This window comes from Dermacentor silvarum, chromosome 9 (assembly GCF_013339745.2).
Source record: "Dermacentor silvarum isolate Dsil-2018 chromosome 9, BIME_Dsil_1.4, whole genome shotgun sequence".
NCBI classification, from domain to species: Eukaryota; Metazoa; Arthropoda; class Arachnida; order Ixodida; family Ixodidae; genus Dermacentor; species Dermacentor silvarum.
In genome coordinates, this window is record NC_051162.1 from 130,913,313 (window position 1) to 130,929,761 (window position 16,449).

Below are 16,449 nucleotides of genomic sequence, written 5' to 3' on the forward strand. Positions count from 1 at the left end.
TTTCAATAAAGAACAAGCTCAAAACAAGCATCCGAACCACATAATTGTTAAGGCGCTCCTGACCCTACATGCAATGCGAAGCACATTTACCGCATACGTTTCCGGGTAAAGATTACTGTTCAAGCTGCCGTGGCGACGGCAGCTTGCGACGTGCGGAGTGACGTCCCTAGCCTTTCGTATAGAAAATAACCAGCCTATCACCTGATTTCAATGTTGTTGCAGCACCGCTATGGGTGGCAGTGTGCTGTCAAAATTACCATTACTACCATTACTCTAGGGGGAGGAGGAGGAAAAAGAAGGAAAGGCAGGGAGGTTAACCAGAAGCACGTCCGGTTTGCTACGCTACACGGGGGAAGGAGTTTAAAGGACTCTAAAATAGCATTACTATCATTACTCTAAAGTCATATAGCATTGCATAACCCCCTCAGCAGTTGTAGCGGTGTTTTTCAACAGCTTCGCTGGACATCTACTTTCGTAGGTCAGGGATGGCGAGTAAATTTTTTTGAACTTTCGATGTTCTCCAGTGTGAGTGGCATCTCGGGATGCAAGTTCAGAGTATGAAGACACACCTTATATGTGAATATACACCATGTGTTTCTGCGAAGACTTTCTGTAGTTTTTAAAGATCATCTGTGGCCGATAGCGCAATTATAATCCTTGACCTGGATTGCCCAAACAGGTGAACATTATCCAGGCGAGAAACAGAAATGCGTAATTGAGTAATTAACGAAAAATCACTAATTATGTTTAACTGATTACTTTACAGCACACATTGACGTTTATAAATCGTAGCTTTCGAGTTCGCAAGGTAGAACCAAACGGAATGAATCCTCAGGATGCCACCAGTTTCGAGATACTAATTCCCGAACTTTGCGAAGAAATACATTGGCCGTCCAGTTACTTTTGTGCTTCATTGCATAAAACGGCGTTTTGTTCAAAAGTAAATGGAATGACAGTGCATTTTTACACCAAGTTTGATGGCGCATATCTCGGAAATGATGTCATCCACAGAATTCGTTCCAATTAGATCTACCTTGCGAACTCCCAGGCTAAAATGTAAAAATCACAATATGTGCTGTAAATTAATTAGTTAGAACATAATTAGTTATCTTTTGTTAATTATTCAATTACGCGGTCTTGGCTTCCACTTTTGTCGAGCTACCTTGTCGGTTGAAGTGGTGGGATAAGCTATAAATGACGCATGACGATTGTTCAAGCTATGCCAGTGTTCTTGCTGTTCAAAGACAGCGTAAAGGGCGAGGAGGTTTCGATGAGGCAGATGGCGAAGGATCGGGGTTAACGGGTGTGGTCATTGCCTATTAGTTTTTTTTGCGGCCTATTTATGCCTGCGGGCTGCGTCGATCCGAAGGAAGCAATAAATTGGTCGGCCCCTGTAGGAGCAGAACGTTGCGGCCCCAGCCAAGGCGCGCCTCTCCCTCATTCCCGATGGTGTTAACCTTAATTATTGAGCTGGCATCAGCGCTAAAAAGCGCGTGCACGCGTGCACGCGTGCACACACACACACACACACACACACACACACACACACACACACACACACACACACACACACACACACACACACACACACACACACACACACACGCACGCGCACACGCACACGCACACGCACACACACACACACACACACACACACACACACACACACACACACACACACACGCACGCGCACGCGCACACGCACACGCACGCACGCACACACACACACACACACACACACACACACACACACACACACACACACACACACACACACACACACACACACACACACGCGCGCGCGCTCTGAGACGACGACCATAGCAACAATGTGTTTCTGTGGGAATTGTCGACTCACACGAACTCATCGACGCAAAAGCTTTCCAGGGCCGGTATTTTGTAGCGATGCCTTTAATGTCATAATGCCTTTTCGCGCTTATCGCGCTTTGTCAGTGGTCAGAGCGACGGTCCGCTCGCGTTATCAACGTTGATATCGTGAGCGGACCGTCGCTCTGACCACTGACAAAGCATGATAAGCGCGAAAAGTCATTATTACTTTAAAGGCATCGCTACAAAATAGCGGCCCAGGCGTTTGCTTCCGCGTAAGTGCACTCACATAGTGCGACTGACTATATACGAGTGCACTTCAGTCCTCTCCTTTGGACGAACCTGGCGTCGTCATCTGAACTTGGCGTTTTTATTCGCGGCGATACACTATTGATTTGGATCCTTCTAAGACACTCGTACGTATTCACGCCATGTGACGAATCACTAGTTGCTAAATGGCGTGCTCACTCGTACATAGCGACTTCTGCATATTCAGACATTCCCAACTCCTTCCACCATCGGTTTATATATTCATATCAACAAATTTCTACGTCACCCTCATGTACATCCATGTAGTGGGAATTAAAGAAAAAACTTGCACTTTCGACCGAAAAAATTCTAGGACAGCTCTTGGCGTACCATAAGAAGTTCTCTTTGGAGTTCGTCTTCGCTGGAGCATAAGCGGGTGGCCCGATGAATCAAAGATGACACGACAGAAGTCTTGTGCTCGGTCGGGTGGCAGGACGCAAAGTGGAGTTAGCGACCGGTACGGGTCATTTTCCGATAAACGGAGAAGGATAGGCCGCCGTTGGAACGACGTACGAGTACGTAGAGGAAATGCAGCTTGCTGTTTTATTTGCGTTCCAGAATGAATTGTACGGCCGGTTGTATGGCGTTGAGGCTTTGTAGCAACCGGTCGACGTCGTCTTTGTGCAGAATACTAAAGCAGTCGTCGACATAATGCAGGAAAGCTTTCGGTGCAGGCTTGAACTCTGTGAGAACTTTTTCTCCTGTGCTTCCATCACAAGTTGATGTCTATAATAATTCATTGTTTATAGATAACAGTTTGAATAATGTAAATGTACTGTAGGAAGCGGTTATATAGAGATTATACGCTGTAATTTATACTTATAAGTATGAAAAAATGTTTATGATAACATAATGCAAGACAAAAAAAAATTAACTAAGCCTCAGTGCACATATACCCAGTGCCACATACTCAGTAGCCCCAGTGCTCATATATATTTGCCCCTGTGGCACATAACTTTACACTGCACTTCCACCGGGACCGGCTCACGAAAACGGCGAGATACCCCGCCTGTTCACCTGCATAAAATGAGCTGCACACGGAAAAGAATGCTTCGCATTTATACAAGATACACTGCAGATGATCGGCGTAAAGCACAATAATGCAACCCGAAGGAAATAAGCGCGAAACAGTCCGTTGAATAATTTCCAGAAGTATAGAGGCTTTCTCCCATTAAAGAAAAAAGTTCATGAACCATGGTGGATGACCAGCGAAGCTGTTTAGCGCACGACACAGAAGTGACACAGAATTTTGAACACAGGTACGAACATATTTACTGTCCTGATCGATGGTTATCGCTACGATAATTAGTACGCACACACATTCGCGTATCGCCTCTGTTATGAAATCTGTCCGTCACGTAAGACGGGCATACCCCCTTAAGCAATGGCTCATACCCCCGTTAACTCGGCCTCCCCATTACGACGACAGAATAGAAGTTCTCCGTTGGATTGAGGAGAGCCAACGGCGCCAGCTGTGGAAGAAGACGACGACGAACGCGTGAGAAGTGACACGAGCGCGTCCGCGCGGCTGTGCCGAGGGGCGCCAACCCTTTCCCCTTGGTCGCCTTATTAGGCGCACACTGCATCACGCACTATGTCATACATTCACAGGGATGCATCGTTTTAGACACAGGTGGCCGTTAAACCGAGCTCCGACGCGAGCGGCGATATGCGTTTGCTTCTGTTGTTGGCTTTGTCACTCCCACTTTTTAGTGGGGAGTTTTTCGCGCGGACGCTATGAAATCACGGATCCTAGCCATAGATAGCTTCGCTGTAAAATCGAAGCATGCGTAGTAAAAATCTATTACGGCAGTTTCAGTTGCGTACAGTAGCGGGAACAACATGCTTGAATAAAAGTTTGTGCCAGTAATGCTCGAATAGTTTCATGACATGGTCCACGTGTGCGAACACATAGGTTGTGCATCAAGACTCAAAATAGCGCTAGCAATAGGACCACGGAAATCCAAGCAACGCAGGCGCTGTGCTACGCATGTGCTACAACACAAGCGCCTGCATTGTTCGTCTTCGTGTGATCCTGGAGCTAGCGTGGCTTTTGAGTTGTTATTGCGATAGCAATTATATGGACACTCCAGGTACATTTCTGCCGTCGCCGTGAGGTTCCGTATAAAGTCTAAGAGCGATACAATCGTCGCCGCGTGTCGTATGCCATATGGGCGAGTGAAAGCGTGCGAGGGTGAGCCGTCGATCGCGGCTCAGTCTCGCGCACGCAAGGAACGGAAGCAAGAAGGAAGCGTGTCTTCTTCTGTCGCGTGCACGCTCCGGGGTGAGGGTAGGGAAGGGGGGGGGGATGTTCTACTCCGGGCGGCCCGGCCGATCGCGCGCACCCGCCCTGGCCGCTGTATCTTGAAAGCCATCTGCGCGGCCGCCAGGGCCGCCAGGAGTAGAACGCCCCTCCCCTCCTATCCGTCCCTCCCCAGAGCTTTGCGCGCAACGGAAGACGGCACGCTTCCTTCCCGCTTCCCTCTCTCGTGTGCGCGAGATTGAGCCGCGATCACCGGCTCACCCTCGCACTTTTTCACTCGCACATAGAGCATACGGCGCGCGGCGGTGATTTTATCGCCCTTAGACTTTATACGGAACCTAACGGCGACGACCACGGCGACGGCAGAAATGCGCCTGGAGTGTCCATTTAATTGCTATCGCAATAAAACCACTATGTGCACATTTTATCCCGACTTGCTTAATTGTGCTACTGCGGTGGTTTATTGCAACACATACGTCTACGTCTTCGTTCCAACGTCAGAATGCGGCAGCTGCACGTTGCTACTGCCCACGTTGTCCATTCAAAAGAAATTAAAACCTACCGCGACATTATCACATGCTGGGCCGTATGTTCTTCGCTTCAGTTTGGTTTGGTAATTCTATCTTCTTCTTTCCTTCCTTCATGCCCACTGTTGAGCGGCAAACAAGGAGAAACCTCAACATATCAAAACTTAGTGCAGCCAATTTTTTTCTATCCCTTCCCCATGGTGTCTCTCAAGTAGAACGGTTGATCCCCGTCACAGTTTCTATAAGAGGTGGCCCGCAGTAATGTTTCTGTTTTTGCTTTAATTTGGTTTTATTGACGTGTTTTAGCACGAAAGTTACAAATGCTGAGATGAAGCAGTTATGGTGCTGCAGCATCTGTGCGTTTTCACAGTTAAAATTAGTACAAGAAAAGGACATAAACGCAAACATCTCTTGAGGTATGGATTTCGTCTCTCTTCGTGTACTCGTGTCCTGGCTCCATGTTGTCTTGAATGCTGCGATTCAAGGCCACGGGTGCTGCCTCCTGCAGACCCCCTTTATGCATGTCTGCGAAAGAAAGGGTACGCTTGTATTTTTGGTTGTTTTCAATGCCGGGTAAAACAAAATAAAGTTTGTAAAGTCTTGCCTAACTTATGGGTCGCCAGACAACGTTAGCCAAGTATTGTGCTTATAAAATTATTTTACTCTCGTTAAGCTAACGTTGCCTCACACTGGGAATCTTAGCCCGGCGTGCGCAAGTGTTTATTTAGCCATATTGAAAGCATTAGGTTATTTACTCAGTACGGTGTGTCAAATTGATTTCCACTTGCATACTGGAACTGCGTGAAATCACTCTTGGTTTTACGAGAAGCCTCGACACAGGTCACCGGCGTTCATAGAGTCCGGCATCAGGCAAAGTGTGCGGAGCTTTTTAATATATATTAATGATCTCTCACAGTGCCTATAGTCATCTGAATGTATCTTTGACGCCGACGACACTACTATCTTCTCCTCAGACAAGAAGAAGAAGAACGTAAACTTTATTATCAAATCAATCAGATTTGCGTCCGGCGTATTTTAATGGGTCTGGGCACCCGCCGCGGACGCGGTCAAAAACCTTGATTTATTAATGTGCAAGCTTAACCACGACGCGGCAAACATTGTAACCTGGTGCCGACTAGACAGATTACACATTAATACTACAAAATCTGGCTTCGTCATTTTCTCAGCTAAGCAAAAGCTAATTTCGGGGTCTCGATCGCTAACCTTTGCTACCAGCATACTTTATCCTACTGACAGTGTAGGGTTTCTTGGCGTCACATTAGATAAACACCTAAAATTTGATAAGCATGTTTTATCCTTAACCAAGAAGGCAGCTTATGGAATTAGAATATTAATTAAAGTTCGCAATTTCTTTAATGTGAAGACACTCATCTCTCTTTACTACGCTTTCATTCATACGTGTATTAATTATTGCATATCATCGTGGGGGAACACGTATCCCGCTCAATTATCCCCACTGCAGCATACCTAAAATCAAGCAATTCGCATCATCACGCCTAGCAGCTACACATCAGAAACATCTCCATTGCTCAGTTCTAATGGCATTTTATCGGTCCAGAAACTAAACAAATACTCACTTGGAATACTTGTCCATAAATCTGTTAACGGAAAGCTCCCGTTCCCGATAATTACTAACAGCCAGTATCCTCACTCCACGTCTACCCGATTCGCTTCTACCAACAGCTATCTATTACCAAGTGCTAGAACTAATTATGGTAAATTTACTACCAGTTTTTCAGCCACACAATTCTGGAACTCATTACCGTGTCATATTAAGATAATCTTTCATTTTTACACATTCAAATCAAGCCTCCGTAAATTTTTGCACTCAATGTAATCATTTCATTATTACCGTTTTATTAATAACTACTTTGTGTAATTAAAATATTTTACGATGTTAGCTAGCGACTCATTTAATACGGTGTTTTGTATGTTTGCATATAGCTGCTTTGTATTTACATATCTTACTCATTTCTAACGGGAGGTCCCCTGTGCAGTCTGTTGACTATGGGACCTCCCTCTGTATGTTTGTATAATCTCCATTTGTAACCTTACTATTATACACAATAAAGATCTCTCAAAGCTATATTGGCTCGCACGAAGGACTGTAAGCGCTTAGAGATGGGAGAATTGTCAGTTTTGCTGCCTAGCTTGCAGCCATCTTCTGTGTGTCGCAAATTTTAATACCAAGGGTCCACTAGCACAAGCACAAGCCAGTCTAGATTGCACCAAGACTGCATGTACTGTAAGGTCCAGGGCCGGTATGTTGTAGCGATGCCTTTCCGGTAGTAATGCCTTTTCGCGCTTATCGAGCTTTGTCAGTGGTCAGAGCGACGGTCCGCTCGCGTTATCAACGGGATCAGCCGGCCGTGAGCGGTGGATGATAAGACTAGTATAGAATAAGTCATAAGGCATCGCTACAAAATCGGAGCCTAAAAGGTGAATGCGCCTTTGGTCGCGCGCCGTGCGTGTAAACATGCTCCTGCATGTTGTGCGCACCGTGACCAGTGCGTTCGCGTACGGCTATAATACATGCTAATACGGCTGCTGCCGAAAGCTGCACTGGTTATGGCTTGCGTGCACGTCGCGTGATGCACGCTTACGCGCGTCCGCGTGACTAGCTATAATTCATAAGAACTGAGCGAGCCACCATGAGTCAGCGTTGGCGTCGTCACGGGCTCTGCGGCTCTGCTCACAGATCTTCCTTATCTCGGCGGCCTGCGACCGGTGGCGTCGATGTATGTATACGCATCGAGGGACGTGTCCGTAAGACCAATCCGACTCCGGCACAGCAGGAAGGCTCCCGTGACAGCATTCTCGGGCGATAACTTTCGTGGATGCTTTCGCGAGATTTCACGTAACAACAGCGTACTCGTCGGCATGGATGGGCGACGGCGTTCTTGGCACGGTGTTAAGACAGCGTGCCTGGCAAGTGCCTAGAATGCTGCTACTTGAAGACGCCAATGGGTCCGGCGCTGGTTACGCAGAATGTCGCGAAAGTCGAGATGTTTCCGAAAGTGATCGTCGGAGAATACCACCCCAGGGCTGAACCACACAGGTAAGATGACTTGTGAATAGCAGCGGTCCTTGTGTGCGGCGCGAACGATTTTAACTTGCCGCTAGTTATGGAACCCGGCTTGAGCGTATTTTGCCGCAGACTCATGTTTTCTAAAGGCTCATTCACGCCATGCCGACAGAACAGCCATTATGGTTTGCCGTCTGTCGGCGACAGCAGTTTACAGCACGGAAAATGCTGTAGCCAACGGTTTAAAGGAAGGAACACGCTGTCGCCAACAGTCGGCAGACCAAAATCTGTGTCGTTTCGGCCTAGCATGAATGAGCCTTAACCATACATTTTTGTCTTGAAATGTTAGCCATGGACTGCCGAGTAGCGAATGGCAGTTCTCTGCGAGCAGCTGTATACTTGTCACGTAACGGCTGTGGTCCTCGCGTCGCAGAGTGTTTTGCCCTGCTGCTGTGACCGCGTACAGAGACTTGCCCTTTGGCGAGGGTGGCAACGTTCTCGAGCCGACATTTTGAATCTTGTGTTGTCGGATATAGACCGATTTCAGCGTGTTGTTACTCGGCGTGTTACTCATAAGGTGGTTTTGGCCTCGCAGCCGCCGAGTTGCAGGCCTGGGCCCTTCCGCATGTAAATATCCTATAGCACTAGCCTCTATCAAACCGACTGTTTCTTTTTCAAGGTATTGCAAATTAAGTGAATTAAAACAGGCGTAATGCGTGCCTTTTTTTTTTCGCCACACCATTCGATAGCTGTGTGCATAAATATCTGTCTGCTGGTGTGGATTGCCACCTGAGACCGCGTTTTTAGCGAACAATTTTGTTTTTCATTCATCTCGTCAGTGGCTCGCATGGCACCACACCGTCATTATCGCCAAGATCAGCCACTTGGAGCGACGCACGATAAAAACAAAACAAAAAAAAAAATGAAATGGGACGTAAAAGCACAGTCCCTTGTTCCGCAGATAAGCTGACGGCAGTGTTTCCTGATGATAATCAATTCTATTTTAACGTCCCAGTGTGGTTCTAGAAAGGATTTGATCACTTGACAAAAAAATCAAGGTACTTACGCTTTCTTTACCGCATGGCATGCCGTCCAATATATCGACTTCGTAGCACCACGTTAGACGACCTGTTACGTAGCAGCATTGCATCTTACATTTTCTGCTGTACTCATGGGTCTGGATGCGGGGAGAGAGTACACGTAGCAAAATAAAGGGTGAGCGTTTGTCAGAAGGCAATACAGTTCAAACGATAAGATTCATTCCTCTCACATGCCATGAGAGGTCCAAAAGGGTCGATAAAGAATAAAAAGAAAGAATAAATAATTATTCAGCAACAGAAAAGAAAGGGAAAAAGGCAGGTATGTTAACCAGAAAAAAAATAATGGCAAACAACGATACTGTCTAACTGGCACTAGAATACAAAGGGAAGAGAGTGACTGTACCCGAATACAGCAAGCGTTTCAAATGGCCCCACTCCATTGTATTACACCGTCAAAGTGACTTCGAGCAAGATATCAGAAGTAAGCACCTTTCTGCATGCAACGCATTTGATATTGATATAAAAATATCAGCTCCTACAAACATTGAGGATAAAGAGGCTATCTGCTGATTCCGAATACTATTTCGTAAAACGCTACCATAGTGGGTAATCGGGCGGTGGTAATCGGGGGAGACTTCAATGCTCAACACGTGGCATGGGGCTATAAATTCTAGAGTCCCAAAGGCCGAAACCTCTGGCTAGACGCGCAACAGGAGGACCTAACCCTCGTAACCGGTCCTTCGGCTCCCACCCGGAAAGGCACCAGTGTTTCCGTCGACACGACACCAGACCTTCCTTTCAAAAAAAAAAAAAAAAAAAAGAAAACATAAGGGACACGCAGTGGATAAATACACAGCATGATCTGGGTAGCGACCACAGTATAATAGAAATAACAGCCAGGGCGGGACCGCGCAAATAAAAAGGCAAGAAGCTCAAAATTGTCGACTGGGATAAATTCCGGAACGTTAGAGAGGATACCAGCGGGGAAATTAAAAACATCGCAGAATGGACTGAACAGTTAACGAAAGACGTAACCGCGGCTACACAAATAGTTCCACCAGAAGCACAGAAGTCATAGACAGTAGGCTCCTGCACATGTGGGAGGCTAAGGAAGGGCGGCAAAGGAGATGGAGGAGTCAGAGAGACAACCGGGCAATCAGAAGGAGGATAGCCAGATTAAACAGAGACATAGAGCAGCATGCACAACAGCTATGTAAGCAGTAATGGGAGGAGACGTGTAGTAACATGGATAATCAATTAGGGCCAGCAAAGACATGGAACCTTGTCGGGTACCTGCTACACCCAGAGGAAACTAAGGCGGTATACAAGCAAAATATTAACAAGGTAATTCATGCCCATGGAGGTTCAGAACAAGACTTTATACGGGTGGTGGTGGTGGTGGTGGTAACATTTATTTAGGTCCTGAAGGTTACGGAGAAATATATCTCTCAGGCTAGACCAGTTATACACCCAGACTATACAGGAGTAGTCAACAACGAACTTGACAGGGAAATTAGTGAAGCAGAAGTAAGGGCCGTCTCGCAAAAACTTAACACTGAATCAGCACCCGGACCAGACGGAATCACAAATAAGATACTCAGGAACCTAGATGATGAGTCTATAACAAAATTGACAATATTTCAATGAATGCTGGAAAAACGGCAAAATACCACAACAATGGAAGATGACACACGTCATCTTAATACCTAAGCCAGGCAGGCGCTTACAGCTGGAGAATATGAGACCCATATCTCTCACATCTTGCGTTGGAAAGCTCATGGAGCATGCGGTCCTAGCGAGACTAACCAACTATCTTGAGGACAGGGACCTGCTTCCCTCCACGATGCTGGGTTTCAGAAGGAATCTTTCCACGCAGGATGCCATGCTCCAGCTTAAGCACCAAATCATAGACAACCCAGGCGGATCCACTAGAGCCATTCGCGGCTTAGAGTTAAAGAAAGCTTTTGATAGTGCAACACATCAGACAATGCTCAGCAGCCTTGAAGAGCTAGGATTAGGAAGGAGAACATACAATTATGTTCGTGACTTCCTAACCGGCAGAAAGGCAAAGATCACCATGGGGGACCTCCTCTCGGAAGAGATTGAGATTGGTAGCACCGTCACACCACAGGGGTCAATGATATCGCCGATGCTGTTTAATCTGACATTAATCGGATTACCAGCGAAACTACGGGAAATTGAGGGCCTCAACCCCACTATGTATGCCGATGACATTACCCTATGGGTAAAGAAGGGTAATGATGGGCAGATAGAACAGACACTCCAAAGCGCGATTGAAACAGTCGAACAATACCTAGAGGAAACCGGATTGGTTTGCTCGGCGGAAAAATCAGAATTATTATTGTACAGGCCTACTCGCAGGGGCCGTAAACCAAACAGCTACAGCGGGGCAGACAATCTAGAAACGGACATACAATTGAAGACTGCCGATGGTGAACCCATACCTAAGGTTGATAAAATCAGAGTTTTGGGACTTCTCATTGAAGCAGAAGGCAACAATGGCGAAACCATCAGAAAGTTGGAAGGTACAGTATCTCAAGTTATGAGGTTGATCAAAAGGATAGCCAATAGACACAGTGGAATGAAGGAAGGAAACATGATCAGACTGGCACAGGCGTTCGTTATCAGAAGGATCGTATACGTCGCACCCTACCTTAGATTGTACGCTGCAGAAAAGATCAAATTAGTATGCCTAATTAGGAAAATTTATAAACAAGCCGTAGGACTACCGATCAGCACTAGTACCGACAGGCTATTAGAATTAGGCCTGCACAACACAATGGACGAGCTCATAGAGGCGCAGCGTATAGCGCATTACGAAAGCCTTTCTAAGACCAAGGCAGGAAGATACATACTAGAAAGACTAGGTATTGGGTACCATACTCAACACGGAACCAAAGTGGACATCCCGAATGGTGTCAGTGATACGATAACCGTTCCCCACTTACCAAAGAACATGCACCTCGTATACCATAAAGGTAGAAGAGAAAGCAGAGCAATGGACATACAAAATAAATCTTGGAATAGTAAGGACGCAGTATTTGTAGACTCTGCTAGGTACAAGCACAGCCGCGGCTTTAAAGCCGTCGTAATTGATCACGAAAAGAAGTGCAAAATAAGCGTTACGGCAAGCACAGCAAAAATCGAGACTGCGGAGGAGATAGCTATTGAGCTAGCAGTATCACAGACCGAAGCGGACGTAATAGTCAGTGGCTCTCAGGCGGCAGTACAAAATTTCGCTGAACCACTACAAATCCTGATGGCAGGTAACAAAAGTCAAGAAAGGAATGTTTATTGATTATGGACACACGCTCATACCTCCACCTCGCCAAGGAGACAGCAATAATAAGACGGCGCATGACGTGGCTCGAGGGCTTACAGACCGAGTCACGTCCGATAATAGGGCCGGCACCTTAGCCTCTCTTGAGAACGAGGATGGAGAGGAGTGGGAATGGGAGGATCGTATGACCAGATTTAATGACCTCACACAACACTACAAATTGCAAAGGTGCATTTTCCCACAGCCTCACCAAAAGCTCAGCAAAAGCAGTCTGTCGAATGGCGGCAGTTACAGACCAGAACTTATCCGAACCCGGCGATCTCACACCTCATTTACGCAGACATGTGCAAGACAGATAAATGCAAAAACTGGAGTTCCAGAGCCAATCTTGGACATATGCTATGGGAATGTCGAGGCATAACAAACAATAATGGGGATGCAGCCTCTCTCGATCACCTCCGCGTGCGCTGGTAGACTGTGTTGCTCAGCTCTGCCCTTGAGGATCAACTTTGGGCTGTCCAGCGCGCCGAGGAAGCCTTCAAGACTCAATAACTTCTAGCTAGTCACCTAGGAGGGAACATTTGCCCGTCCCACAAAGTCGCAGGACCTTTAAATAAAGTTTTTGACTGATTGACTCCTATAAACATTGCGACGCGTTCGTTCGGCCGCTGTACCCTCGCCTGAATTGCAGACTCAGCCCGCTCCTTGTGGTTCAGACTTGCACAGGTGCTGATCGGCTGCTGTCGGAATTCGTAACACGACGATAGAGCGACCTCATGGTTTTCAAAGCAGGGCAGAGTGGGCGTTGTGCAGCTTGCGCTCCGGAGTTCAGCCATTGGAAGTCGGAGACATGCGCTTACTTATCGAGAAGAATTCGAACATTCGGGGTTAAGGACAACCTCGGTTGGCGCAGTTGTGAAAGAAGGAGCTGACGTGCCCATCCATGGTCGGACTGGACTCTGCGCGAGCGGAGAATCCAGGGCCGGTATTTTGTAGCGATGCCTTTCCGATGCTAATGCCTTTTCACGCTTATCGCGCTTGCTCAGTGGTCAGAGCGATGGTCCGCACACGTTATCAACGGGATCAGCCGGCCGTGAGCGGTGGATGATAAGACTAGTATAGAATAAGGCATCGCTACAGAATACCGGCCCAGCGCGGCTAGTTGGAGACTCGTACTCAGGTGATAGTCCTTCAAGTCGCGGATTGTTCGTACGTGAACAGGAGTCAGCTCGACCGAACTTCGTGCTAGGCTTGAAGACGGAGTTCGGTCTGGGAGAGGCAATATGTACTTCGACACCTACGCCAGAAAATGGCACATAGGTATAGAAGACAGAGGCTAGCAAAATAGACGCTGTCTGCTTTAATGGCAGTGGATGTTGCGTGTAGGGCCGGTACTTTTTAGCGATGCGTTATGCTTTATTATATGCTCGTCTTATCATCCACCGCTCACGGCCAGCTGATTCCATTGATAACGTGAGCGGACCATCGCTCCGACCACTGACCAGCGCGAAAAGGCATTAGCATCGGAAAGGCATCGCTACAAAATACCGGCCTAGGACGATGAGTGCAAGGCTTCAGAATTATTCGGATTACTTTGCGTTGCATATTCCTCTCTTATCTGAATTCGTAATTAAGGGTCGTCAAGTGGGCAGGAGATGGGAGGTGGGCAGGATGAATATTTTTCTCAAACACGAAGCCTTCTGGACGACTCGCATGAGTTTTCTTTCTATAGCTCTGTGCAACTTTCTTGTAGATACGAAATGTTCCCTTTCAGCTATTGTCTTGAAATTTCGGAATAAGAAAACGAACAGATGAGAATCAGAAAAAAAGATCACCAGCCCTACCCCTGTCCAGAAAATGGGGGTAAGCGAAGCTTGGCGTGTGTGCACCTGACCTACTACTTTTCCTTCCATTGCGTTGTACGATTCTCTGCTAGTCGCTGCTGTCGCTTGCGTTCGATGTCTCGAGTTTGCGCGGCGGCGTGGTTAGCAGCATTCGCCCGCCCATTGCCGCTTGCGATTCTTCAAAATTAAATTGCTTCAAATTCAAATTTGTCCGTCGCGTAAGACAATAAATGGCTCCTCCCCCCTTAAGCAATGGCTCAAACCCCCGTAAACGTGGCCTCCAAATTACGAAGACAGAAGAGAAGTTAACGCTGGAATGATGAGCGGCAATGGCGCCAGCTGTGGCAGAATACGAAGAAAACTAACGTGGGAGCAGTGGCACGAGCGCGTGCCGAGCACGAGCATGAGCGCAACGTCAGGGGCGCCAACGAGCCAGCTGCGGAAGAAGACGACGACGCTCGAGCCAATGCTGATGATGATAGTTTTCCGCGTACACCGACCCCCACACAAGTGAGCCAATAAAGCTTCGTTTAAAAGTAAAAATGAGGAAGAGAAACCTGGTGCGGGAGACAAATGTTACGTCTCAATACGGCGGTGAGCATTCCTTGGATGTTTCCCACGACGCCGTCCTTTCATCAGCGTGCGCACTCGAAGTGAGCTCCTTTGTCTGCGCGTCGCTCACCACCGCCCTCCACGGAAGCGGCCATTGAACCTGACCCTAACAGGCTGAACGTCACGGAGAGCCCACAAATTGATGAAAGGGCCAGCGTCGACCACTACCGCGAGATTCGCGTCGGCCTCTGTTTCCCCGACTGCACGTGGTTGCAACGTACGCGGGGGCGTGGGTGCAACACCAGAGGCGGATCCGGCGGAATGGTGCGACGTTCTGGGATGGATTTTGCGACCGATTTGACGATTGTGATTGGCAGAGATACAATCGTCAGATTCCCTAATTTAGTCTCCTAGGGAAGACGGCTACTTTAAAAGCGGGGACCTGTTGTGCAGTGAGGGGAGTGCTGACGTGTCCTGATGTGAGCTCAGACGTTTAATATGCTCCTACATGGAGTGGGCTTCTGTATCTGGAGCCAGTGTAAACGATGTAAAATCAGCGGCGCTGGTAAAATAAACCCCTTTTCCTTCGTTCCTACTACCGGACGTACTCATCAATGGGCTAGGTGGATTCCTTGCCCAAACGCTACCTTGAGCCGCAACGCAACCAAGGAAACGATGACGCACGTCAAACAAGCTAAAGCAGTAGGCTCTGAGCAGACGTGTGGAATTAAGTGGTATCCGCAGCTACATCTGCGTCTTGATTTTGGCTACGCGGCGGCATTTCTCTATTTCAATGTACACTGCAAGTGGGCCTATACCGACATAGAGAACCTCGTTCACAAAGATCGTGACTTGGTAATGGACTCTTAGAAATATAGCTCACCATCTTAGTGTACTGTTCCTGTGCGTTTGTTTTCCTTCTTAAGTACAGCTTGCAGAATGCATCTGCGGATATCATATGGCCCGGTAAGAGGCCTGGGTGCCCCATCAGGTTTCTTCTCGACGTTTCCATTATGCACCATGGTGGCAGTTTCCTGCAGGAAACAAGATGACACGCTGAGTCCTGATGGACAGGCAAGATTATTTGATCCCCGAAAGCCTCTAGCATCACAGATAGTCCTCTTCTCTTTCGTGACGTACACTCTTTGTCAAGAGTATACAGGCTGTGTTGCTTCCGACCGCCTTGCTGACTGCAGGCAGTTTAAAAGAGTTCCTGTGACATCCCTAACGCTCAAACGCCCTGGGCAATCAAATTAACTCTCGTAATCACCAGCCAGAGGTCTGTAGTGTCAGGAGCGCTACGGGAACCGCGGCGCACAGCCAGACGACACATTTGGCGAAGGCGCGGAATAGCCTGTATGATTTTGACAAAGGCGTTGTACACCTACATGTCGGCGGGACGAAGAGAGAGAGAGAGAGAAAGGGAAAGAAAGACAAGGAGGTTAGCCAGGGTAAGTACCGGCTAGCTCCCCTGAGCTGGGGAAAGGGTTAAAGGGATTAAAAGGTGCTAGAAGAAACAAATGAAAAATTGACGTAAGAAAAAGACGAAAACATTGCTGCATCCAGGCGTGTTTTTTATCGACAGGTCGAAGAAGCGGAGTGTCAGCCTGGGGCCAGCGTTTGGACAGGGTCGCTTGCTTTCGTCAAGGCAACACGTAATTGTGCTCTGACGAAGCCAGATCCTCTAGTCCAAGCATTGGTTCCAGGTTTACGCTACTCTTCCTTTTCGGCGACTGTCGA

General features: G+C 47.5%; 1 protein-coding gene across 1 annotated transcript in view; it reads right to left on the minus strand.

Moving 5' to 3' along the window:
• Positions 1–5,195: 5,195 nt before the first annotated feature.
• Positions 5,196–16,449, minus strand: part of LOC119464310 (venom metalloproteinase antarease-like TtrivMP_A) — a 41,959-nt gene continuing 30,705 nt past the window's right edge. Inside the window, exons 12-14 of the mRNA XM_037725222.2 lie at positions 15,593–15,743; positions 9,039–9,149; positions 5,196–5,451 (exon numbers count right to left, since the gene is read on the minus strand). Coding sequence (XP_037581150.1) covers positions 5,407–5,451; positions 9,039–9,149; positions 15,593–15,743 — 307 coding nt within the window. The 3' untranslated portion in view covers positions 5,196–5,406. The remainder of the gene's footprint in view (positions 5,452–9,038; positions 9,150–15,592; positions 15,744–16,449) is intronic.